Source organism: Strix aluco, chromosome Z, assembly GCF_031877795.1.
Source record: "Strix aluco isolate bStrAlu1 chromosome Z, bStrAlu1.hap1, whole genome shotgun sequence".
Lineage (NCBI taxonomy): Eukaryota > Metazoa > Chordata > Aves > Strigiformes > Strigidae > Strix > Strix aluco.
Genome location: NC_133971.1, coordinates 7,648,885 through 7,676,700, shown reverse-complemented (window position 1 = coordinate 7,676,700; position 27,816 = coordinate 7,648,885). Strand labels below are relative to the sequence as shown.

At 38.9% G+C, this 27,816-nt stretch overlaps 1 protein-coding gene across 3 annotated transcripts in view; it reads left to right on the top strand.

Moving 5' to 3' along the window:
* The window catches only part of RASGRF2 (Ras protein specific guanine nucleotide releasing factor 2), a 133,886-nt gene extending 108,290 nt beyond the window's left edge, over positions 1–25,596 (top strand). For 2 of the 3 annotated variants that reach the window (XM_074813806.1, XM_074813805.1), the window contains exons 19-27: positions 4,438–4,550; positions 13,642–13,702; positions 14,378–14,481; positions 15,077–15,161; positions 15,796–15,993; positions 17,297–17,376; positions 19,263–19,380; positions 20,080–20,148; positions 20,881–25,596. In XM_074813806.1, the coding sequence (XP_074669907.1) occupies positions 4,438–4,550; positions 13,642–13,702; positions 14,378–14,481; positions 15,077–15,161; positions 15,796–15,993; positions 17,297–17,376; positions 19,263–19,380; positions 20,080–20,148; positions 20,881–20,973 (921 nt within the window). In that variant the 3' untranslated portion in view covers positions 20,974–25,596. Of the gene's footprint in view, positions 1–4,437; positions 4,551–13,641; positions 13,703–14,377; positions 14,482–15,076; positions 15,162–15,795; positions 15,994–17,296; positions 17,377–19,262; positions 19,381–20,079; positions 20,149–20,880 lie in introns of those variants that run through there. The other variant, XM_074813807.1, reaches the window with a different exon arrangement.
* The last annotated feature ends 2,220 nt before the right edge of the window (positions 25,597–27,816 follow it).

Here is a 27,816-nt window from a genome sequence, read left to right as displayed (position 1 = left end):
ACTGTGACGCTGGAGTAATTTCAGTTAACTCTGGTAGAGTTTGATCTGCTGTGTACAAGATTAAGAGCCACTCCACTGATGCCACTGAAATAATTATCTGTTTACACTTTGGCATGAGAGCCAGATATACTAAAATTGTAGGGCAAAACCCATCTATTTCAAAATATTCCAAATTCCTTGTAAACAGTTTTTCAGTAGATTTCTCTCCCCATCTGCCCCTTCTTTCCCTCTCTGCAGTGTTTTCTGTAGGCCTTATCACTGACATACTCAAATATAAATGAGGTTCTCGGGTATTAGCTCCCTTTTATTTGTCTGAGTTAGTCAATGTTTCCCCACATTGTTTAAATGAGGAATGTTTCCTCTCACTTAGGAAGATTTAAAGACAGAGGGGAGGAAAAGCTTTTGGAGTTTCACTAAGCCCATGTCAAAATTTGAAAATTATATTCTCTGTATAAACCACCGATAGTAAATCTACATATTTCTAGCTGTACCTCACCAGCATAGCTAACTTCTATTTTTCTTGCTTTCTCCTTGTCTCTGGTGCAGTCTCTTTTATTCTGGCCATCACCCCCTCTTTTTTCTTGTTTTTTTTTTTGTTTGTTTGTGTTTTGTTTTGTTTTGTTTTGTTTTGTTTTTAAAGTCAGCTGGAATAGGTTGCTTCTGAAGCACTTCTCATACTGTAGTACAGCTTTCCTGGCTCCTCCTGGAAAGGGAATGTGCTTGTACATTTTGCTTGTAAAGACAACACTGATGTCTAATCCTGTGCATGGTAGAGATGAACAGGCTGGTTATGAGTCTACTTAAAATGTAGTCATGCTGACTTTGGTGCTCTGTAGTTACAAAGGAGACTTCTGCTTTCATAGTGCAGGTGGGTGACAGCAAAATTAATACACTTCTCTGTTACTGCAGTCTTCTGCTGCTGGAAATTTCATTAGGTGATGCTGATCATGGTGCACGTGCTTTTGATTGGTTGGGAACTTCATACATCCTATTCTTATCCTAGGTGACTCCAGGGCAGACCTCCTACTTAACTCATCAGCTGAACTGTCATTTTTCCTATATCTGCATATTTCATAAGTGGTTTTGCAGTATAAATATTAAGTAAATTGGGAAGAAATATCTTTTCCCATTACCGACAGTATGGATTTAAAAATAAAAGTCGAAATTTTGCTTGGAAATCTTAGTTAATTTCTCTGCTTAAGTCAAATGAAAATCTGAGTAAGACCCACAAATCTTTAGGCTACTATGGACTCTAAAATGTATTAGAGGTATGTGCCCTCTCATGAAGGATTAGACCACTGTCAAATTGAAATGTGCCTGCTGGAAAATTGAGTGGTTCTCGTCTGACCGACTGAACTCCTTCTGTGATATGCAAATTTCAACTAAAAGTCTCTTTGAGCATTGGGGTAGTCTAACACATGCAGCAGTTTAAATGTAAACCAGTATAGCGGGTTTACTTAGGCTTGCCAGCCTTTACTGCTGAGGATGGTGGCAGGGTCTTGTCTGGAGTCCTTCTGCTGGCTGGCAGAAATAGTGAAATATATTAACAGGTGATATGACAGATAAAAATGTTGCAAAAGTGATCTAAAATTATATATGGAGATGTGATATACATGTATACAATATATCTAGACCTATGTATAGCTATATGTAGATGTATGTGTGCCAGTGAAATAAATAGATATAATATACATGTGTAATATATTAATATATATTCATATATAATGCCCATAATACATGTAGATATAATATGCATGCATTTATAGTTATTTATCTATAAATTTGGAATTGGTTGCTAAGGATTTTGGTGTTTGTATAATTCTCATGTTAACCTTTCTACATAAAGTATATATACATGTTCAACTTCAATGATTTCCCTAGATTTTTTATATATTGCACATCACACTGGTATCTCAGTACCCTGTAGATCATGAACTTCAGTGGAAGAATAGATTAGCTGTCAAGTTTTCTTCTGAATCTCACCTTTTTTCATTTTTTTCCTCCTCACATTATAAGAAGCTGCTGGCACATTGCTATTAAAAAGAATACCACCAAGGCACAAAAAAGACATTTTGGGAAGTAAGACAACAGCTGCAGAAATTGCATGGACATAGGGCCAGGTCTGTCCTGTGGGAAGGCTGTACTGTGAAGTGGCATCTTCTACTTGTGGTCAGGCTGGCATGGAGGTGTGACAGCGGCTGGGACTGAAGGAATCACACAAACCAGTGCATCCTCTGTCCCTATCACCCACGATAGCTTGGGCTGGCTATACTGATATGCTGTTTTGTTTTTGCTGAGTGTGATATTCATTCCCCATCCTATTCATAAAGGAAGTAACTTAAAAATCTAGACTTTTTTTGGTCATAAATCTAGCTGCAATAAAGCAAGACTTCTTGAGAAAAAATACCATGTAATGAAGATAATCAATCAATTATGGTTTGAAAAACATACTTGGAGATAAAATACTTATGGTGTTGTGATCTGCCCATTTACAGTGACAGATAGAGAATTCTACCCAACGTGCTAAATGGGGATGTTAGATTTATCAGCTCTTGGATACCTTTTCAGTTCTTCTATAATATTTTTGTAGCACAACTAGAAAAGATACCCAAGTTCTTTTATACAGTGTCCACTGTCAAGCTATAGGACAGACAATACTAATTACACTGGTTGCTTAAGCTTGTGCAGACTCAAGGTTTCTCCTTTAGCTAAATTTTGATAGTTTCATATTCCAAATGGCTTTCTTTTAAAAATCACTGAAGCGAGCAATACTCTTTGTAGTTTAGTTACATCCCTCATGCTTTCACTAATTAGTGCCATCTCTATACCCATAATAAATAAATAAATAAATATCTCTGTCTTCTTTTGCAAACAGGCTAAAGCAGTTCCTAAAGGAGGCATTGTGGACAATTTTATAAAACAAACACAATGCGGTACCCAGAACTATTTTTTACTCGGCTTTGAGGTATATCCAAAGCCTAATACTGCGTGGCATCCTGTTCTCCAACATCCTCTAATAGGGACAAACTTCACAAGAAACTAAGGCACAAATACTAACTGATTTCAAAGTATGAACTAGCTGTGGCCAAGACTTTTGAAGAATGGAAAGGAGATGCTTGTAACAGGAGGGAAATGCCCAGGGCATTGCTGGCAGGCAACAGCAGGGTATTTCTGAGATATGACATTTTGAGCACCAGTTTTTCTCAAAAAGTGCTGTAAGTGTGGCTGTGACACCTCCTTTTTTAATGAACATGCATTCTCCTCTCATCTTAAGTATTTCAGCCCTTTTCCAAACTAAGCATCACTTTTCTTTTTGACTTTGAATGTGCTCTGATGCTCCACATCCCCTCAAGTGCAGGCCATGGTGTGGGGATGTGTGTCTTCACCAGGGGTGGTTCTCCCACGGTACACATCTCCAGAAATCGTTGATTTAGGAGCTTGTCACCACAGAAGGGGTTATAGCTGGTTCTTTGGAAAAATGAAATACACAGCTCTTGCACAGAGGTGCCAAATATTTCCCATTTTCAGTAACTTTGTAGCTTTCGTTCCCATGGAAACAGGCAGGGGCTTGGCACAAACACGGTCCTGCTTGCAAGTAACTGTGGGTTATCAAGGAAGATCTATGATGCACTAGATGACTGAAGGTTTTGCATTTAGTTTTCTTATCAAAATGCTAGCTTTGAGCTAAATAGAAGCATTTTTGAAGACTACTCCAAGACTTGCTTGCAAGTTCCCACCTTAAAGCTTGTATGTTTTATTGATCTTCTCCAATATCAGAGATCAACAGAAATGGTTATTGCGTGTTCCTGTTTTTGAATTGCAGTCCTGTGTCAGATATCAGTCTGCCTCAGAAGTAATTAAAATGCCAAAGCTCTTAAGTGCAGTTCCAGAGAGCACCAGTCTGATTTATTGAGCTTATTAGGTTGAGTATTCCACTATGTGGAACAAAAACCAGACCTTTCCAAAACGGTGAGTATGAGATAAGAAGTACCAGAGTGGGAGGCAGATAAACAGAGAAACTCAAGAAAACAGTAAAAAAAAAAAACCCAGTGTCCAGCCTCCCTAGGCAGTGGTCTCAGTATTGCAATTAAACTGTTTTTCTGCTTTTATAGTCATAAATATGACTATAGGAGAATAGAGAGGAGAGAAGAAGGAGAAGAGAGAGTAAGGCATTTTGTGAGTGTTGGTGAGATGCGATTCTTACTTCAGAAGAGAAAGGTTAAGTGATTTGCCCATTTCCACACAGAAGATAAAGGTCAGAAATGGAGATAAGTTACAGCCTCTGAGGGCTCCTACTTTTGTGGCCTGTTCACTACAACAGTTTTCCAAGTTTCTCTAAATAAAAAAAAAAAAGGCAAAACTCAAAAGAGTATATCCTTTTAGTTATTTGATCAACTTTGTCAAGACAAAAGAAAGTAAAATTGTTTTCCTTTTTAGGATTTTGAGTTGAACAATGAGCTGAAAATGAATGTGTTAAATTTGCTGGAAGAAGTTTTGAGAGACCCTGACCTTCTGCCACAAGAAAGGAAAGCTACTGCAAATATACTGAGGTAAATACGTTTCTAATAATTTAGTATGTTAACTATAGCATGTGAAATAGTTAGGGAATCATGTATCCTAGAATTCACAGGGTTTTGGTTTTCTCCAGAGTACATAGTTTTGAAGGATTACTGAGTGGTTTATTAGCTATAAAACAGAACAAGTGTTAAGTTTCATTCATTAAAATACCTGTATTGGAACATTTTGCTGCAGAACGGCTCACAGCCATGGGTTCAGTCTATGCAGCAGGAAAAAATGCTGCCCAGTAAAGGAACAAGACCACTCACTATAATACTTTGAGGAACTTCTGTCTCAGTAATGAGCCATCTACTCTGCTAAGCTCACAAGAAGCTGATGATAGCCTGTTGTGTCATGACATCCTAACAAGACCATCCTTGCACCTTCCTTTGTGTTGACACCATGTCAAGTTCCTTGGGTAGCTTACAGACAGGAATTCTTGTTTAATTAATGCCATGAAATAAAAGACCTTTAAACTTCTGCATAAGCAGGACTGTTTAAATTAGGGTTAGAACACCTTATTTTGTTACTTTGGGTTGGTATTACTGTCGTGATTTGAGCCCAGAGGGCAACTGAGCACCATGCAGCTGTTCACTCACCCCTTCCCCGCCAGTGCTGGGAAGGAGAAAATGAAGGAAAAAGACTCAGGAATGGAGATAAGGGCAGGGAGGGGGTGGCTCGCCCATTACAGTCATGGGCAAAAGACACGCTTGTTAGGGGAAGAAAAAAGAACATCACTTTCATTCAAATCACTAACCACAACAACACTTAACAGACAGAGTGGGACAAGACACCTCCACCCCACCCCTTCTTCCCTGGGCTCAGTTTTGTTCCCAATACCTCCACCTCCTCCCCCAACGGCGCAGGGTCAGCAGATGGGGAGTGCAGTCAGTTCGCCACTTCTTCCTCCAAGGCAGGGGAAGCACTCTTCTGCATTCTTCCCCCTGCTCCACATGGCTCCCCTCTCACGGGAGACAGTCCTCCATGAATTTTCTCCGGCGTGAGTTCTTCCCACAGGCTGCAGCCTTTCCCGGGCTGCTCCAGCGTGGGTCACCCCTGCATGTTGCAGTCCTCCCAGTGCTGCACAGCGGGGGCTTCTTCCCACAGAGTCCAAGCATCCTTTGGGCACAGTTACCTCCTCCATGGGCTGCAGGTCGGCATCTGCTCCACCATGGATGTCCATGAGTGGCAGAGCAGGGCTCTGCCCTCTCACCATGGGCTGCAAAGGGGTCTCTGCTCCAGCACATCTCCCACCCTTCCTCCTCCTTCCTTCCAGACGTCCTTCCTTCCTCCTTTCCTTCCAACCTCAATGTTCCCATAGGTGTCCTTCTCATAATTCTCCTCACAAGTTCCCAACCCCTTCCCAGGTTCCCCTTCTTAAACACATTATTGCAGAGACACAGCCACCATCACTAATTGTCTTGGCCTTGGCCTCGGCCAGAGACGGGTCTGACTTGGAGCTGGGGGAGCTTCAAGAAGCTTCTCACAGGGGCCACCACTTTAGCCCCCTCCCCTGCTACTAAAAACCCCACCACACACACAAACCCTGTGCAGTTACAGAGTTGAGTGTCTAGGCATGCCAAAAAGACAAATCTTTATATGCGTTTATCAGTGAAAATAATTCCGTCTACTAAGTGTGAATATTTTATAGCCACTGATTTTCATGTAAATTGTTCTACATTACTAAGGAGCAGTAAACATTTAAAGACTAGGCAGTGGTTAAAATAAGATATGACGTGTTTTGTTAGTATTTTTGTAAGTATTCTGCTGGAAAGCCAGTAAGGGTGCAATAAACGCAATGTGTCTGAATTTTCTAAGAGCATTTGACAGGTTTCTCCACCAGATACTTACATGAAAAAGAATTAGAGGAAAGTTGTTCACATGGGGGGAAAAAAATGAAACAAAGTATAAGAAACAAAGATAAGTTCTTAATAAAAGCACTTCATTTCAACGGGATGCTACTTAATTTTTACAAGAATAAAAAACCCCTCCTTTTTAATAATACTGCATGTGCTGTTATTCCAAGTAAAAATAGTAAGTTTGTTTCATGTATTTCCTTGCAAGAAACAGCAAGCAAGAAGAGCAAAAAGGATTAGGGTAATGGGTTTTAATAATATGTGTGACAGCAAAGGTTCTGTCAGATTGCTTACAGTGGGAAAAATTACCTTAAGACCTTTAGCTTCTTAAGAAATGATGAGAAAATAAACCTGGATTGGCTGTTCCTGGCAGAGTCATGGGATAGATTTATAGGCCTTTAACATACAAGTTTGTTAGCAGTTTCCTGTATCCAGTTTCCAATTAGCCAATTCAATTAGGTGTTGCATCAAAAAAAAGGGACCTTGGTAATTTTGTGTAAACTGTGAGTTGCCCCCATTTGCATCCTTTTACTGCTATTCTATGAAATGGCAGGTATTGTTTGTCCTCTCTTCCCTTCCAGCACTTATTACTGTAGTATCTGAGCACACTATATATACTAGTGAGCACGGTTAACCAGATATTTCCATTAAATATTTTTCAGAATTTTTCAAAAATTCAGACTGCATTTTTGACCATTCTGTGAATTTTTACACTATTTCTTTTGCAAAAAAAAAAAGAAAAAACTTAAATTCTATAAGAAGTGAAAATTATGAAAAAGTTGAATTTTTAAAAACTGAGAAATAGGAAAAAGAAACAGCAAAAGGAAGGAGTACTGAAATAAAAAATACTCGGAAAAAAATTTTAGTAAAAATGAAAAAATATATGGTCAGAAGTTGAGCTAAAAGTTAATTAAAAATTAACTCATTTAAAATATTTTGTAGAAACAGATTGCATTTTTTAAAATCCTTCTTTCATAGTCATTATCCTGACAGTATTTCTGGAAAGGATTATGGCACTTTATTTTACAAGCAGGCAAGTAAAGCACAAATAAAATGACCTGTCCAAGTTCTCAGTGGGAGTTTCTGTTGGAAACAAGTAAAGAATGAAGATTTCCTGAGATATGGTGCTTAGCCAAGCTATCTTTCATCAGGGTTTGCAGCTGTATACCCTAATCCTGCCAGATTTTTCAAACAACATAGTTTGATTGTAGATTTAGTCATATAGAGTCATAAATACTTGTTTACATCCCACAAACTAGCATTGGAAAAAGAGCCATTGGTGGCTCAGTGTGCAGGACTAGTCCTTTTGTCTGAATGCTGTATGGATATCCCACTTTCCTTCAAAATGAGGCATGAAATTTAAGCCTTGTCTAACATTGGTTATCAAAAATCCTTTATTGCTTTTCAAGATTGGCAATGCTGCTAACATATATGCATGCTGGACAACTTGTATGTCGAATATTTCAATACTATTTCAATTTCAATTAAGTTTCAATACAACTTCAATACTGTTTGAATTCTAAATCCAGTAAGCATCAGTGACACAGTATTGCAGTCCCAAGGGTTTGAAAAAATTGTTAAATTTTCAGTAGCACCTATATTTCGGTAGCAGCTGAAATTACTCCTATGTCCTATCCATATGTTTATTATATTCACAAACTGCCCGTAAACTTCCAAATAAGAATTGTGGCATAAATAAACTTTCAGATACAAGCTATTGCATAAATACAACTTTCATAATTTAAACTGTTGTTAAGCTTCAGACAATAGGACATCAGGACACAGTCTCCAAGTTTAAAATGTTATCGCATAAAACAATCTGTCCTAAAGTCTTATGCTGAGCAAAACTGTAATCTGAAGCACTTGGGCTCATTCTCCAGCCACACAGGAGGCAGTTACTTGCCAGGCATGTCAAATTTGTTAACAGTCAGCTGGTAAGGAGAAATTAATTCTTCAGGAATGGGAACTGTTTCAGGAACCTTGTGAGAAAGACTGTATTGGAGCAATTCTGATTTTGGACAAAAAAATAATTCATCTGAGGTGAAATACACAAATATGTCTTACATCCCACACTTTCACTGAAAGGAGGAGCTCTGGTTCTTAAATCACCTCAGGAAAACGGATTGTCTGGTAATTAAGAGTGATTTACAAGCTTTAATAAAGCACTGTAGTGACTCCTAGTGATACACACTCTCAGAAAGGCTATATAGTTAGCTGAGAAGAGGAAATTACATGATTTAAGGAATAATCTGCAGTTGACTGTAGTTGTTTTGTGTGTAACTATTTCTGTGGTAGTGACACAGGAGTGCATGTTCCTTTACTCTTCCACAAGCCTTCAATTTTATTGCACATTATTCAAATTCTAGTGCCAGAAGAGCAAAGTTTTTTCTATATTTGCACTAAAAACAAAGATACTGCCTCTGGTGCAAAGAAGAGGACATGGTGACACAGAAACGTTTTTTCCCCCGACATTCTTGCCTGATGCCTCACATGGTGCCATGGCTGGTTGTGGAAGTTGGTCAAAGCAAACATTGAACTTGCTCTTCCCTAAGATGGGAAAGTTCTCTCTATTACTTGTCTCTGAAGATTACTATTTGTTGTGGTAGGGACATCCAAGACTATGTTCCTCTTGACCAAGAACTGCTGAGCTTTAAGAAAATGCTTCCATACTGCAACAAGATGTTGTGAAGAGGCACCATGTTCTACACCAGTGCATCTCTCATATCATCGTTTTCTTTTTCTGCATCAGATTATAGGTTTTCTATCATTTGCCGACGTGGCAGATTATAGTCAATATTCTGAATGTTAAGAGAAGGCCTGTAATGCAATAAAATTATTTCTTGAGTTCCTTGAACCATCCATAGATGATAATGACAGGCTGAGGGGAAAGGGATTTCCTCTCTGCATTGCCATAGAAAAAGTTCTTTGGTGGGACCCACTGTGCCTAACTGAAGCACATAAACATGAGGCAAACTGTAGACAGCTATTGAAGCACTGCTTCCAAGGTAACTGGCTATCATGAAGGAGATTCTATCCACCAAGATTGTCTGGAGTTAGGCATCCTGACTGTTCCTCCAGAGATCTTAGAAGACACCTTCCGTTCTCAGACAATTACAGAACACAGGCAGTGACTTGTGGAAGATGTGAATCCCACCCTGGATGTCCTAAAGGTATCTAGAGTGTTTCTTTTTGTAGAAATGTGTAGAGGTGCTTCCAGGTGTTGTGTTCCTCTTTTGGTTCATGTGCCAATGTCTGGTTTGGAGAAATGCTGCTCAGTCCATCACCCCACATACCCACCTCTTTGGAATGATGTTATCTTTTTGGTTTTCTTCTAGATGAAGGGCTTTCATCTAATATTACTTAGAGGAGGAATATAAATTACCCACCTAGAACTGAAGGGCTTTTTTGCTGTTATTAGAAATCAATGTGTATGAAGATATTTGGCAGCATATTTTTTATGTGAAAGCACGGATTTGTCATAACTGGAGGTTTTGATGACACTTATGTTGAGAAGGCTTCTTTGGGACAGAATGAAAATGGGAAGGAAGGGTGAGCCAGTTGACGTACCCCTCATGAAAATTGTCATTCACCCAATTCCTAGGTGAGTGTCATAAACAGGCTTTTTAGTTGTTCGGAAGAGGGGCTTGCTGCAGGCTTTTATATCTAAAAGGCCTTGGCATATCAGAAGACATAGTCTATCAGAATTCTGGTTTGCCAGTCAGCCCTCACTGTAGGTCCTGGCTTCCCTGCATTTCAGTTTTCATAGTCTATTCTTGACTCTGAAAAGTAGAGCAATTCAGAGTGAGGTTAGGAAAAGCATTTCTTATCATAAATTCAATGTTCAAACACTCATGAAAGAAAGTTCATGTTTACTGAGCCTACGTATGGGGATGTTCCATGGACTGTCTCTTTGAGGCATATTGGGTACAAATGTCTCTTTTTACAAACTGACCCAGCCTTTGAGTGCACATGTGCATATGTGCATATAAATTTCTTTGGAAAATCAGTCTCTTTGTTAGTAGAGATTAGAGGAGGAGGAAAGGTTGGTCTGCACCCAAAGATACTGTGGTCAGCTCTGGGGAAGACTTTGTATAGAATATGAATGACAAGGAAAGTGTTTATGAGAGATATGGAGCTGCTTCATGCCTTCTTGAGTCATCAAACAGAACAGCTGGTATTTCTTGTGTGATGAGACTTTTGTTGAATGGACTGACAGGGTTTCTCTGCAGGGTAAAAAAGCTTCTTTTTATTCAATATCTGTTATGAAAGCTAGGCAAACCTACTGTAGTATGTTTTGCTTGAGATTTTGTCAGCCTTATTTATTAACCCCTGAAATCTAGGTAGAATTTCATTGATGGTGAAGCAGGAAGGTGTAAAGTTTAGACTGAACAGCAGTGAGGAACTCTGATAAATAGTCATATCTGGGGAGAAAAAAATTGGTTCAAGAAACAGTTCTTCCTTCTTCCTCAGAATAAATGTAAATGAAATACAAGGATATGCAGAGATCCAAATTTGATGGATGACCAATTTTCTGCCTTGGATGATCTTAGCAGACAATATATTTCAGACTCTGTGACTTACACCAGCTTTTAAAATATTTTAAAAATATTTTATGTACTGTAAAGGAATGAGGAAACAGTTGTTAGTATCTTCGGCTAGAAAATTATTTTAGTATTTGGACCAGTCAGGCATGAAGAATAGTGTAAGTGAGAGAGAGAGAGAGGTCTAATCTTAGCTGCTGACTGTAAGAATTAGGAAGTTATTTCTTATATATTTATTTCCTTTATTTGTAAGGATAACAATGGAGGTGTCACACCATTCAGTCCTCACTGAGAGGGATACTGTTAAATGGTCTGACAGAATCTCTCCTTACCTTTGCTTTCTCTCATAACTCTTTTCACATGGACCTGTGCTTCTTACCCAGCTTCCAGGAGGCTCTCCAAGGAGTGCAATGGGAGCTGCCCAGGCAGAATTGATCAGCTCAACATATCTTCCTAGACCTCTGTTAAAACTAGGTATCCCAAAGCCAACGACAGTGCAGACTGTAGTGGAAGCTACTGTTGATGCTGCCAAAAAATAGCTTTTTCCAGTCTAGAGATGCGTTGTCCTCTGCAGATTTAAATGTGGAGCATTTATGGACAAAAGGAGAATTTTTTTCATGAGACCACTGTGTTAGAAAGAAAGCACAAATCGTCTCTTTAGAATGAGGGATTGGAAGTCTACCTAAAACATGAGTCATCATGGTAGAGAGTATCAGGAAACAAAGATGGGAAAAAGTTAAGTATTGTCAGCCTTTTAAGAATCTCATGTTTCCTATTTTATTTTGTATTAAGCAAATGCAATCATTTCTGTATCAAAGATGGGAACTCCAGCCAATATAAAGTTTTATGTAAGGAACCCAAATAATGAATTTACAAGATTACTAAAAATACTTGGGGCAGAAGGACAAGCCATCTCTTTTTTCTATTGCCAGGAAGCACATGCGATGAACAATACCTTTCTGTAGGCAATCAGTCATGAGATACAGCACAAAATAAGCTGCTCAGGAAAGACAGATTACCTGTTTATTTACAGTTACTGAGGCTGCACACTATTATTATCTGGAGAAGAAGCTTAGGGTTCTCCTGAAGAAGTAGACATTCAAGACTTTACACCGCTTGCCCATCAGACATAAGGTGTTTCCAACTCCTATGAAAAAAGGGGCATTTTGTGCAGATTTGATAGGCTGAAAATGAAGGCAAGGAGGTTTCTAATATCCTTTCTCTGTGTATCTGCATTTGATTTTAACCTCGTCCTCCAATTTGGCAAACAAAAAGGAAACAACAGCAACCCACAACAGAAGAACCTAGTGTACTAAGCATTAACGCTTCCTCCCCACCCACATAGTACAAATTCCATATCTCACACTCATAGCTAAAATCTCCAGGCAATATAATCTTTTTCTTTTAACCCTTTCCCCAGTGCAAAAATACATTTGAGGTACTATGAGAAAATACCTGGTCCAGTTGCTGTGCTTTCTGGAATGATCATTGTAGAACTGGATCTTCTTTGAAAATGGTCATCTGAACTTTCCTTAAAAATTCAGCCAATGAGTACTCTACAATTTCTGCAGAAAGCCTGTTTCATTGCTCTCCTATCCTTACAGTTGGAAAATGGAACTTAATATCGAAAGTAAATCTCCCCTGATGTGAATCAGTCCAGTGACTTCTTGCCATGTCATTGATGTCTTTATAGGCAGTCTTTTACATACCAACATACTCTTCTTTCTCCCTAAATCTTCTCTTTCCTCTGTTATATAAATCCAGCCTATTCAAAGTTTCTTTGTATTTTTCAAATGAAGGGGTGAGATCTTCAGATTATGTGCCAAGATACTACATCAGGGTAGATGGGGTTTGATGAATACTTATTACTTCTGCTGGGTTCATTTTTGACCCATTAGTCTGAAATAACCCTAATAATCACAGGTTTTATAGCAGAAATTGGAAGCATGGATTAACACTTGTATTACTCAGAGAAAATTATATACTTGCTACAAGTAAAATCTGCTAGCAGTTTGTTGTCTGTTTCCACACTCACAGCTCTTTGTGTGGGACACTGAATAGGACAGTGTAGAGCTAATAAACAAGAACACTGCCCAGTGAATCACACTTTTATGCATGCCTATTTTGCTGTCTTTTCTTCACATTTCCAATGTTAGTTTTTCAGACATTTCCCCAAAATATCATTTAGCACAGAGAAAAGACTTGAGATGTAATTTTCCACCTTCAGGTTTCCTAGAATTCTTCAGAATAGGGAGCTTCTGATTAAATATTATTGTTATTGTGTTGTGTTTTTGTGTTCCCAGTCCAGTTCTTGAAAAGGGAATTTTTCTTTGTCCAGCAAACTTCTTTGCACTAAAATCAAAGTGGGATAGATGTTGAAACCTTATCACTATAATCAACAAATAAGTACAGTAGTTATTGCCATTGACCATTCTATAGTATATGCTGTTCTTAGCTCAGAGATTTTAAGCCGCCATGACCATCATTTTACCTTATGTGACTCTGTTGTACCATTTCTCACACTTAAACCAAGAGATATGAGGTACCAGATTTTTTTTTTTTTTACCTCTTCAGTTGCAGTCTTAGGATTTATTTTAGATAAACATGATTGCCTATCTGTGGTAAGTTTTTCTCATAACAATAGACAACTTTATTTATATAGGATGTTTTGCTACTTAATTTTTCAGGGCTCTTTCCCAGGATGATCAAGATGATACCCATCTAAAAATAGAGGATATCATTCAGATGGTAAGTTCATCTTGAAATTTAAACATAAATATAGAAATGTTGCGGTTTTAAGTCAGTAAAATGTAGCACAATTGCAGCTTTACAACTCTGGACAGAAATACTGTTCTTTTATAACAGGAATGTACATTTCAGTTTAGAGAAAGTAAGATTTTGGAGCCTGTATCAAAGATAAACAGGTCAAAACTTTAGGATTCAGATTTAAATCACATGATTGGGGGGGGGAGGGGGGGAGGGAAGTAAAGCTATTAATATATATGAAATGCTAAGTGTCTGCCATCTTAGCTGCCATCAGAACCATAGCTGGCCTTGACCGACAAGGCCTATCCTCCAAACTAGAGTCACCACTATCTCATAAGTGCCTTGCATTAATCCAAAGAAGAGTGTGGGCAGTGAGCTAGGTGCAGAGTGATTATGTGGAAAGCCATGCAGAATGCACAGACTTTAATTAAGCTACATACATACTCATGACTTGCTATGTGCCTGTTTTCCTATGAGTTTCCAGTCTGATGTTTACTCTTACGTTGTTAGCAATTTTTCTTAATTCTTATTTCTTTGTAGCAAAGAAGTTAATTATGGCTGTGTGTTGGAAGTTCATATGAAGTTCTTAATACCCTGTGCTTTGAAATGTCCTTTGATGCAAAAAGAGATCATTAAGTGTTCTCCTTATTTTTGCAGTCAGATTGTCCAAAACCAGAGTGCTTTGAGACTTTGTCAGCCATGGAGCTTGCAGAGCAAATAACTCTTTTAGATCACGTAGTTTTCCGAAGCATACCCTATGAGTAAGTGTTCTCCTACGAGTGACTGAAGTGAGTACGGTGGATGAGTTACACACTGACAGTGTTAGGCACTACACTAATTCATGCTACTGACAGGATGATGTCCTTTGGCTGTCTCTAGCATTGCCTCAGACTCCCCTATAGTTTGATCATGTTTTGCAAGATGGAGTTCTTTGCTGAGAAAAAAAAATCTGTGGTCTAAGGCTCTGGGCTAGTGAAGGGTAAATATAGTATGGAAGTGCTGAGTCTCTAGGGAGAGAGTGTCAAATCAGCTCCATTCATACAGCAGTTTAGCATGGATATAACCACATAAGCTGACAAGACCAATTTCAAATAGAGTCACAATGCTGAAAATCAGGATGGGGGGATTGGGGAAGGGGATTAAAAGAAAAATAAATCTTCTTTATCATATTTATTGCTTCAGACAGCATTAAAAATGGTATAGTGAAATGCTGGAATTAGTGTAAAGTTGTGTTAATAGCTTCTAACAAAATGAAGTGTACTTGAAATCCACTTAGGCTACAGTTACAGACAGAGACTGTACTGTGTTTATTAAGGGCATTTTTGTTTGGTTTTTTTCTCTCCCCTCAAAATCTAGAGAGTTTCTTGGACAGGGCTGGATGAAAGTGGATAAAAATGAGAGAACACCCTATATTATGAAAACTAGTCAACATTTTAATGATGTGAGTACTCTTAAATGCTGATTGCCTTCTAGGAGCTCTGTTGACACTGTCTATAACCTCTGGAACAAAACTACCTTTCCTTTTGACAATGTGACGTAGCTTCTTATCTAGTAGTGACTGAATGTTACAGTCTTTTTGTGATTAACCTTTTAAATCAAAGCACACGAAGATTCTCATTTTGAAGTATTGGTACTCAGCATTTCAATGGCAATTTAACAGAGTGGAACATTTTAAAGTGTATTACAATGCTTTGTTGCTTACAGAATAAACTAAATTTTCTCCAGAGAGTGAAAATTTAACACCGATTATATCTGATGAACCCAATTTTATTTAATTGTATCCCCAACTATATCTTTGCACTTTACCATTTTCCTTGAATTTTACTGAGAGGCTTCCCAATCATTTTTTTTTACAGTTTTCTTGGCGATACTCTCCATTGTATATCTTACCCTTCCTTCATATCATCATTCCCCCTCCCTTCCCTACAGCACTGTTCTCAATACATTTTTTTGATTTTATTAAGAGCCATATGTTCTGTTGTGCATTAATCTTTTCTGCCTTGTTCATTAAATAATTATGTGTTGAAAAGTATTATATTTAAATGTCCTAAAATTCTTCCTCTTTCTTTGGTCAGATGAGTAACCTTGTTGCCTCCCAAATCATGAATTACGCTGATGTCAGCTCTCGGGCTAACTCAATTGAAAAGTGGGTAGCAGTAGCTGATATTTGTCGATGTATGCACAATTATAATGGTGTGTTAGAAATCACATCAGCCTTGAACAGAAGTGCAATCTACAGACTTAAGAAAACTTGGGGTAAAGTATCCAAACAGGTAAGAAAGATATGATGACAAGTAGGGTTTCTAGATTTCATTGGTCAGTTTGTTGTTCAGAGAACAACATGCTGAGATAAGATTCCTCCCATAAATATATCTACTTTTACAATAGTCTGACTATTTGCTGGAAGCATTAAGTGATACTGGTATTCATGTCAAGGTGTTTTGCATTTCATTTATCTTATTTTATATATAAATAAGTAAATGTGGGAACAAGCTGATTTCAACAGAATTAGCAGGTGCCTAAGACTACGACTTGAGCCTGAATTACTGAAATATTTGAGAAAACTAAATTTAAATATTTTCAGATACACACATCTAGCTGGTTACTAGCTATAACTAAAGTCAGCTCAGGTGCCTAAAACAGGAGCCGTATTTCCCTGCCTGTGCAGAAAGTTGGTAGAAGGGTCAGCACGTCTTCTTTTTCATTTAGGGGCCCAAGTTTAGATGCAGGCAATACCTCCCTTAACCCTTACCTTGCTGCTGAGACTGTGAACAGCATAGCTAAGGCTGTGAGAATGACTGCCAATAACAAAAATAAGACACACACAAAAAAAAAGACTAGCCGGGATGGAGAATATCCAGTCTTTTACGTTCTCTGTTTTAAATGGTTTGGAGAAGTTGGTTAAATAATTTACATTGCATCTTTCTGCTATTCCAATAAAAAAAATGGGTATTTTAGTACGGTGGAATAACAGAGCAAGGAGGTCAGTAGGGCAGAGCCAATCACTTGTAAACTAGGCAATATTTGGATACAGAGTTTTCTCCAGCTAATTGAAAGATTTCAGGTTGCCCATTTTAGATCTGGCTAATTGACACACAAAAGGTGGGCTTTTATTATTGCATTTCCCCTCCATATGTTTCTGCAGCTTTTGCAAAGTCCTAAAGGAGCCCAAGCAATGAAATCCACTTAAAATACATTCTGACTTTATTGCCTTTTTCAGTCAGCTTTTTCTCAGCTGCTTTATAGCTGGTGCTACATTCTAATATTCTTGTATAAACAGTAAACTGAATTGCTGACCATTAATTTAATGAACCTGTGTTTTTTCCTGTATTTGTGGACTAATAATATTAGCATAGATACGGGTTCTGTGTATCACTTAAAGGAAAATCTTTAATGCTGTCTAATCTCCATTTTCAGAAATATACTAGGAACTACAGTAAAACTAAATTCCTAATGCCTGTGTTACTATTTTTGAAAATGGGATGAAGATGCTAAGTGAATTAGATCTTTTTAAAAATCTAATCCCAGTCATTAATGTGCAACAGCAATGACATTTGTAATGCATTTTCTTTCTAGACAAAAGCTCTCATGGACAAGCTTCAGAAGACTGTATCATCTGAAGGACGATTTAAAAACCTTAGAGAAACACTCAAAAAGTATGCTTCCCTACAGTATACAGTTGTGTTTTCTTATAAGCAGTGAATACTACATGTTAGAGATGAATAGGCTTTCATTAAGCTTTAATAATTAATACAATATTGGGTAATATTTTTACCTAATAACCTTTTCAATTCTAGTTTTATTTTATTTGGTATTATTGTTTTGCTGAATATCTTGTGATTTAGTACCCCTGATAGATAAATTTAATATCTCCAGAGAATTACTGAAACAAATTAAACTATTATTCTGTGTGAATGTTCCCTGTTGGGATTTTACTTACACTGATAAACTTTTTCAATAAGTGTAAAGCCAGGTTTATAAATAAAAGTTCTTATTCAAAAACAAGATTCCAGAGAGTCCTTGTTCCAGATAAGAAGTTTAGGACTTAGTCAGCCTAAGTCAGATCAAAGATCCTTTCACCCCCTTATCTTGTTTCTGACAGTGGCCTGTAGCTGACGAGAGGAACATAGGAACAGGACAAATGCACAGTGATATTTCCTCTCCTGTAGCCTCTCAGCACTCTGTAGTCTGCCACCCTGGAAAACAGCCTGCTTTTTTTGTACCGTAGCCCTTGAATACTTTTTTCTTCGAGTGGTTTGCCAGATAGTTTGACCCTATGTAATTTTGGTATGCAAAATGTCCTGTAGCAAGGGTTCTACAGTTTATGTATGGACTCCAGCTGCATGTGTACAAAACTTGTATTTTTGCAAGTTCTATAATTAGAAGTAGGCTTTCCAGGATTGAGTGGTACTACTACTTTAAATGATCTTGAGAGAAGCAAAGAATTGAACTACTAGAATAATTACTGTAATGTTTCAATATATATATAGTTTAAGTTAGTAAATATTTACTTGAAAACATTGCTGGGAAGCTAATCACATTTTAAAAAATGTTTTTACTCACAATATATGAACAGGTACTTGTACACACCTTTCAGTTAATACATTGCTTGCCTGTGTACAACAGTCATCCTCATAATACAGAAACTACCCAAAATGAAGTGCACTGCTAAGCATTGTCAGCAGTCTACCTAAGTTGACAGTGTGGCCATCACCCTGCATTCTTCTTATCCCAGAGCTTCAGAAAACCAAGTTTGCTACTATTTCCACTGAGGCAAGAATCAGTGAGTGTGGAGCAGTGATTATTGCATTAGGGAAGCAACAGTCATTATCCCATTCCTCCTGTCCCTCCAGGAAAAGAAAATCCCTATTCTCTAGGGTCTCTATTCCCAGTTTTCCAGATGTTTTCTACCTCTCTCTCTTTCTCTTTCTTCTCTGTTGAGATGGCCTGAATAGACTTTGACAGAATGGTATATACATACATATGTATACAGATACATATATATGTACATGCATACATATGTGTGTGTATATATGTGTAAGTATGTATATATACGTGCATGTATATACATATGTATATATCTCCACACGCACCCACTCACACACGCAGACATGTACCCTTGCTGTGCTAGGATGCTTATACAACTGCAGAATATGAACTGCTCAGAAGCACTTCCACGTGCATTTTTAGTCTGTGTGTAGGATCTATTTCTGAGATTGTCTGTCAGCCAGGATTGAAATATGCTTGAAGGTGTTCTCTGATTCCAGAGTTTACTTGTCCTTCCTCTCACTCCATCATGTTATCGTTCTACCTTTTACTAAAGGTTATCTTCCATTAGTATTAGATATTGGACAGAATACATTCAGCTGGTCACGGACAGAGCAAATACAACTCAAATGTCATCAGAGAAGCAGTTTGTCTCAGAAACAAATGCAACCCATTGGTTAGAAGTATGTTAAGTAATAAAGAGTTTGTGTGAGTTATAAAAAAATCAGTTTGCAAATTCAGCTACAGGCAAATGTGCTGATTTCATGTTTCACAGTTGTAACCCACCTGCTGTTCCCTACCTTGGAATGTACCTGACGGACCTGGCATTTATTGAAGAAGGAACACCAAACTTCACTGATGAAGGCCTTGTCAATTTTTCCAAAATGAGAATGGTAATTTTAATTCCTTATATTCTTTCCCAATAGGTGTGTAGTTATGTGAGTTAATTACTGATTTGATTATAACTCCTTTGAATTTAACTTCTAAGACATACAAGTATACTGCAAGATATATCACTATTTGAAAGCAATTACTTGACCCAGTCTTCTATCACCACCTTCTGGTAAACTGAGAATTTTTACAGGGTGAATTTGCCTCCAATTTGTTCTCTGAGAAATGACAGACAGAAAAAGCAGCTGCCCAAAGCTTGTGAAGGTGCCACAAAAGTCTTTTTGAAATCACCAAAATTAGAGCGAGGTAGTCATTCACCAAAAAGCAGTAATCACAATCTTCTTTTCAAGTGTGCTAAGGTCTATCTAAATAAGCATTTGAAAGTTGATTTCTCTCCAGTAGTGTTTTGTAACAACTCCTCAGAGGGAAGCATGGAAATTTCTCTTCTAATCTCAGTGTAATGCCCTTCTTATGGCTATATATTGCAGCAGTCACTCAAGGCAAAGAGAAGAGAGGCTGCCAGTATGGGGAGAGGAGAGACAATGTGTTTCACTTGAGGCTGACTTTATGATGATCTCTGCCCTTCCATTCCCTCCTTCCAGGATAAATTGCACAATTTGGTGTATAATTCTTGCCTTATGTGGCTTAGCTGAAGTCAAAATGCAGTTGTACTTACTGATACACATGTGTTCTTTTGAAAGATCTCACACATTATCAGGGAAATACGCCAGTTCCAGCAGACCTCCTACCGCATAGAGCATCAGCAGAAGGTAAGGCTCTTCTTAGGCACTGTTACCTACTAATGAAATCAAAGCTGTGGTAGCAATTAGTAGTAAGATACAGCTGTTGTTGAAAGCTAAAATCAATGTGTTCTGCTCCCACACACACAGAGGAGAGGACAGACAGAAATACGGACAGGTACTCTGGGGCTGTAATACCCTCACCCTGGCAGAAAGTCTGTTTGACACTGTATATGGAAGCAAGTTTTTTCCTCCTTCTCTGGAAGCTCTCTTGGGATTGCAGCCTTCATGGGTCTGAGGTACAAGGGAATGGGTTCAAGGGGAAGTGTGTTCTCCCTGCCCAGTTGGAAGCGTAAGTGCCCAGTGAATCCCAGAATTTTGGGATTAGGGGACAGGAGATGGCCCAAGCATCTGTGATGCTGTGTGCATCCTGCAGTTCTTCTCCCCTTGTCCTTCATGGGAGCAATGAAAACTTGCCCAAAGCCAGTCCGTGCCTTCAGAGATTTCATCTCAGAGTCCAGAAGAGCAACGTGGGCTTAGGTAACCTGGCTAAGGATTTGCCCATTCCTAAGAGGCCTTACTTGAATCATAGACCACTGCTGGTGCAGCTTTACACTATTCAGACAAGCTGTTGTGTTTTGTAAGAAAAAAAAACATGAGGGGATCTCAGAGCCTGAAATGGGGCTGAAGTGGAAAAGGAAAGCAGAGAAATTTTTGTGGAAGTAACATACAGTCTGTTCATCTGTGTTTTCTCCATTCCAGGTCACTCACTATTTACTTGACAAGACACTCATCATAGACGAAGACACCTTGTATGAGCTTTCCCTAAAGATTGAACCCAGACTCCCTGCCTGAAGAGCCAGCATTGCCTCAGAGTCTACAGAAAGCTTTAGTACAATGAACAAAATCATGCATGCTAAGTCCTAAAGACAGCAAGGAAAATATTGAGAAGAATGCAAGCTCTCTTTTCCAATAAGAGATACAGAGTCTCACAGCATTTTCCTCTCAGGCAATGAAAATGAGCATTGGAGGTGGGAGACAAAGATGCTTCCTACCTGGATTGCTTGCTGCTTTGCAAAGATTATGTTTTGCAATAGGGACTATGCATTTAATGGAAAATAGGAGACTTTCCTGTGAACGAGTACTCATTGTAGCCATCTTATGTGACAAATTAAGGGGACATATTTAAATGGTGGTAGTATACTCAGGTATATTAAGATAAATGAGCAAAATGAGATGGCTGTGATGTGGTCTGGGTTGATGGCTAACTATGCGTTCACTGAGGCAGTAATGGTAGTGGGGTCCTCACATCATGTTAACTTAATTGAAAAAACAAGATCTTAACAGTCATCTGCTATCATGGAGTGACATTAAGGTAGCATCTAGTATCTTCAGATTTGCAGTTGTTCAAAATACTTGCTGTACATTTAATGCTACCCTTTACAAAATGTTACCTTCTTTAAATGTCTTGTCAGCCTTTTCTAAGGTGACTGATTTTACCTGTAAATGAATTGTAAATATTTCTTCATTCGTACACAATGAGACTATTTACAGCATAGAAAGGAAATGAACTAGCTGAATAGCTGTAAATAGTTGTCAGCCTTGCAAGCTTCAGCTGTGAAATACAAGGTTAGGAGCTCTACCTGAGACTTGGGAAATCCAGACATACAAGTGAATGGGATGGTTAGTCATGTTGCACACAGCCCTGGAAGAGGCACTTTATTTTTCTGCACCTTCTGCAGCTTCTCTGGCAAGTTAGGCTACAGAGCACTTTCTGGACACACTGTGGAGAGGAATACATGTCTGGTCTGGCAATGGGTAGTGATCAGCAATGAACACGAGGAGTTGGAGTGACAGTTTTGTTTTGCATGGAATCAGTGGTTTGAAAAACGTCTTTTTTTTTTGTTCAGCCATTCGGCACTGACTTAGCTCTAAAATTGTTCACATCAATGGCAAACTTTGAATGCCAGCAAACACAAACTATATGTTTTTATCTGAGCTAGTACTTATCATTTGCATATGGGCATATGTTTAAGAAAATGTGCTATTTGTAAATGTTTTCAAAGCCTATGCTTTTGTGACATTCCAGGTAGGTAGATGTCATTTCTGCAGCTAGTTGGTACTTCCTAAATTTTCCCGATCAAGAGTGGCCTGTTGTAGCTGCATGGAAAGTGAGCTCAAATGCATGCTGTAAAGTGCATCATAGTATAAAACGCAGGTATTAGCACTGTTGAAAAAAATTGGCTGGAAAAGTGTCCTTACTTTTCCAATGATATTCAGCCAGTTGAAGAAATAGGGCTATATCACTGTATACCTCCCTTAAATCCTCTCAGGGAGATAGATGTTTAAAATAGATTGTGACCTAGGCCTATTTGATCTGACATTTCTTAGCACAGTCGTGATGCTTCTTAATGCTGGCCATGAAAAACGGATCTGCCTGGCTTGTGGATTTCGTCTTTATTTGCACTTTAATTATATTGCTGGCCCAGCCCAGAGCTGCACAATAAATTCCATTCATTCTGTCCGAGTGTAACTGCTAGCATTTATAAATGTACCTTAGCAACTGTAAATTTCATTAAGGTTCTTCACCACAAGGACCATCTCTTTGTAAATAACTGCATGAGGAAATGTCACAAATACTGGAAAATTCCTCGATTAGAAAAGCAGACAGCAGCAGAAAAGGAAATTCCAGAAACATTTTAAATAGTTCTGGCTAATGATTGCTGTAGAAATGAACATGGAAAATGTTACTTATAGAAGCTTTTTATTGTCAAAAATATGCTTGATCTTTTCACTAATGACTGACAGGAAGCTGATTGCATCACAATGCATGATACAAGAAAAAAAGAGCATGGTTTATTTGGACCACAAAACCAACTTACTATGTGTTTTCTGTACAAAAGCAGTTACCATGTGGTAGTTTCATAAAATGCTTTGAAGTAATGAAGAAACAGGGAAAAAGTGGTCCAAAAAGTGATTACTTGGTTTTATTGTTTCTCTGTTAACAAAGACAATGTGTAACAACTGTCAGTGTCAATTGGTATCTCTGTTGTGTGCTATTAATTGATGCTTCATCTGCCTGTACCCCATTTTACCAAACTTCCTTGATGTTCTTAGGGTTACAGGGTACAATTCTTCATCTTACTCTTTTAACAGTTTATTGTTTTGTACTTTATGTGTGTATATTGGTTCTTCAGAGTTTCAAAACTTTCAATGTATTTTAACGCTTGCAATATGCAGGGGTGGTGCTGTGCTCGTGCTACAGTATTACAAATGTACAAAGAGGAAGACAAATGATTAGACATGGGTTTTATCAAAGGTGCTGAGCACCCATATCTTAAAATCAGTAGACAACGTGGTAGTTCAGCGCCTCTGGAGAAGCATATACTATTTATATGCCAAAAGTTACCTCTTGGGTCAGTGGCACCATTTAGATTAGAATCGCTAGAGTAGCTAGATACTTGATTTGTGTTCAGAGCAACAAAAAACAAAAAAAGGTTGTGGTCACAGTAATGTTTGATTTGCTGATGACTAATATTAATCTTTTTGGATGGGGATACAATGCGTTCATTAAAATACAGGAGGTGACTGCTCAGAGAAGTGAGCGCGCATCTTGTATCCACAACCCTAGCCAGTGTGGCAACCCTAACCAAAGCTGGAAACAGCTGTTCTGCAGAAATCCTACACAGCGAGTGTAGAGCAGAGTGTCTGCCCCGCAGTCGGGTTGTGTACTTCATGTGTAAGTGGCCTGAGTGCCTCTGCTACAGTACTGCTGCAGTGTTTGAGCTATGGCAATCGTTAGTAGGCAGCAGCAACCTGCTTTATGTGAGGCTTTGCCTAGTACATCTATAGTGTACTGTAGTGCAGTGATCTCCCTGTACAGCACACAGGGATTGTGGAGCTCCTTGCTACCAGCTTCTCTGTGCCACTCCACCACAGCCATATAATATATAGAGATAGAAATCCCAGTCGTGAAACACCCACTGTTTGCATCTGGTGTTTTAGGGAGGATATCTCCAAGTGAGGACTTTGTCATTTGGATCTTGCTGTCTTTTAGGATCTTGTCCATTATAGCTTTTATGCCGTGGAAGCAGAGCAAACTTGCTTTTCTGCAATTGGAGCTGAAAAAGCCCAGCTGATGCAGGATTTGTAAGAAAGAGAAGGGCTGAAGCGCCTATCTATTTGCCTTTCTTAGCTCCTCAGCCCTGCTGCACCAGTCAGATGCAACGGTAGTTCTCGCGTTGGAGGGGCTGCTCCCTCTCCGGACAAAAACGCCTCAGGGTGTACGGGCTGGCTAGCTGCAATGGGGATAGCATATTTCACCCACTGGTTCAGCAGTGGGGACATTTGCCAGCGAAGTCCGAGGGGAGTTTTGCAGTATTTTTTTACTGCATAAGTAGCAGCCCGGATTCAGCCCGTAGTTATCGGAACCTGGGCAGCAGCACAGACACGTCCCCTTCCATGTGACAGAGAGCAATTGTCACACGCTGATATGGGGTTAGAGTTGCCTTCACCCCAGCCTTCACTCCCCGCCCTGTCCCTCTCCTCCCCCCACTAAATTCACCAGTATTGTTAGTGGACTGAGCCTGTGATTAGTCATCATGTGGAAGAAAACATAGATCTGTTGAATTTACAGTGGCAGTAAGTGTATATTCTGTCCCTTTCTTTCGGCTAGTCCTGTAACACACAAACGCGTAGCTTAATACTGAGAGATGATACTGGGAGTGATCACCCTTATTTAAAACAAAGAGGTCTCCGTCCTCTTTCTGCTTTCCTAGTTCTTAATACTGATTATTGTTCTATAGGATAAAAAGGAACTTACCTATTTAAAATATTTATTAACTTTAACCACATTGATTTTTATTTCAGGACATGTTCATTATCCCAAATTTTCCTTCATAATCATTATTTATTTTAAGGGTTTTACGGAAACATTGTTTTGTTTGTATCAATATTCAGTCTTTCCTCCTTTCACTCTTTTCAGCAACATTAAAATTAGATACATGATTTTAAATTCTCACCAATAGAGACATTTTTACCCACTCATAATTGTTATTCATTAAGGGCAAAATCCTTCAGACCTCATTCTGATAATACCTTAGGCTTCACTGAGAGCTTTTCGTAAGTAAGTATTTGGGGATCTGGCTCTCAGCTATTTGCCTGTTACAGTTTTTGCCTCCAAAGGTCAAATGTCTCTGTGTAGGATGCTTTGTGTCCAATATGCTGCTCAACTATGGTTGTTTAATTGTACCTTTACTTTTTAAATAGTCTCTGAAGTTTTGTTCTTTAGGAGAATAGATGTATGTTTATTTGACAGATGTACCTATATCTAACATGTTACTTAGTGCACACTCCAGGTGTTTTTGCATGTATTGTAACTTATCTTTTGACCTGAGGTTATTGCTTTGTATTGTTAGTAAGGCATATCAGGCAGGGTGTTGTGCCTATATGCTAATTAAACATTCTTTTTTTTCCTGAGTTTCAAGAGTCCTTACTGGTATCTGATTATATTTTACTCCCCAGTGGTGAATAATTAAATCTACTCCTTCTGAATTACTGAGTCTTTTAGAGAAACATGGGAGGGGAAGGGACAAGCCATTAATAAGGGTAAAAATCAGAGAAAGTTCTGGGTCTGTACCGGGAAAGAATGGTTTGAATTACTGTATTCTTTTTTCGCTCATGCTGCATTGCAGCTGCTGTGGGCATCATTGGGAATAATGCTGATTTTAACTTGGAACAGAGGATGAAGCCTACTTCATATACAGATAGAAATGCTGATCCACTGTGAAGTGTACAGCACAAATAACTAAGACACCTAACATTAAACTGAACCAGCCACACAACTCATTCATCTTCAGCTGAAGAAAGCCTCTCCCTTTCCACATCTCTGTTCCCTTTATAGGAAGTTACAAGTAGGTGACGTTTAAATGTCATTTCAGAAGGTGTTTAAGGACTTCACAATTCAACAGAATATTTTTTTAGGCAAAAGGCAATGAATTATATAAATAGAGAGTAAATAACATTGTCCTTCCCTTCTTTATCCTGTTGGTTTGGGTTTGGACTTTAGTCTAAACATCCCTGGTCTTCTCTTGGCTGGTGTCCTGCCCTGGCATTAAAGAAATAGTCTAGCCACATTTTATACCCAAGTAAACACAGAAAACATTTTAGGTTTGTAAGTATGGTATGTCCCTCCTCTTGATAGGAAAACAAGTCACATGGAGATAAAATTACTTGCAAATTGAAACAAAATAGTTACTAAGAGTTTAAGACTACAAAGCCATGTGTAAAGCTTCTGTTACATGCTTTTAATCACTGTTTACTGCTTTCATTTGTTGAACTGGGTAATTCCTTTAAGATAGGAAGATGCCTATTTAATTTGTTTTAAAAATTAACGTAAAGTAACTAAACAGTAACAGCACATCAGGTCTGTGTAAGATGAAGATAAAGCAGATGATGTATTAAAATCACATTATTCAGTACTCTCTACTGCAGGATAATTTTAATTTCAAGCTGTTTTCCCCACACTTTAAACCATTTCATTAACCTTACACCAAAGAGTTGGCTGGTTTTATGTCTTTTACCTAAGGCCATCATCACGGAATCATAGAATCATAGAATGGTTTGGTTTGGAAGGGACCTTTAAAGATCATCTAGTCCAACCCCCTGCCATGGGCAGGGACACCTTCTACTAGCCCAGGTTGCCCAAAGCCCCATCCAGCCTGGCCTTGAACCCTTCCAGGGAGGGGACAGCCACAGCCTTTCTGGGCAACCTGTTTCAGTGTCTCACCACCCTGATCATACAAATTTCTTCCTTATGTTCAGTCTAAATCTACCTGCTTTCAGCTGAAAACCATTGCCCTTTGTCCTGTCACTACAGGCCCTGGTAAAAAGTCTCTCTCCATGTTTCTTATAAGCCCCTTGTATATACTAAATAAGGTCTCACCAGAGCCTTCTCTTCTCCACACTGAACCCCAACTGTCTCAGACTTTTCTGTAGGACAGGTGCTCCAGCCCCCTGATCATCTTCATGGCCTTCTCTGGACTTGCTCCAACAGATCCATGTCTTTCATGTGCTGGGGCCCCAGAGCTGGACACAGCACTGCAGGGGGGGGTCTCACAAGAGCGGAGTAGAGGGGGAGAATCACCTCCCTTGACCTGCTGGACACACTTCTTTATATGCAGTCCAGGATATGGTTGGCTTTCTGGCCTGCAAGCACATATTACCGGCTCATGTCCAATTTTTTGTTCACCAGCATGCTAGGGCTGCTCTCAATTCATTTATCCCCCAGTCTGTACTGATATCAGAGATTGCCCCAACCCATGTGCAGGACCTTGCATTTGGCCTTGCTGAACTTCATGAGGTTTGCACAGGTGCACTCCTCCAGCCTGTCCAGGTCCCTCTGGATGACATCCCTTCCCTCTAGTGAACGAACTGCACCACTCAGCTTGGTGTCAGCTGCAAGGGTGCACTCTGCTGAGGGTGTACTCAATCCCACTATGTCATTAATGAAGATATTGCATAGTACTGGTCCTAGTATGGACCCTTGAGAGAGACCCCTCAGGCTACTGGTTTACACTTGGACATTGAACAATTGACTGTAACTCTTCAGGCGCCACCATCCAGTCAGTTCCAAATCCATCTAAAAGTCCATCCATCAAATTCAGACTCTCTAGAGAGAAGGGTGTTGTAGAGGACTGT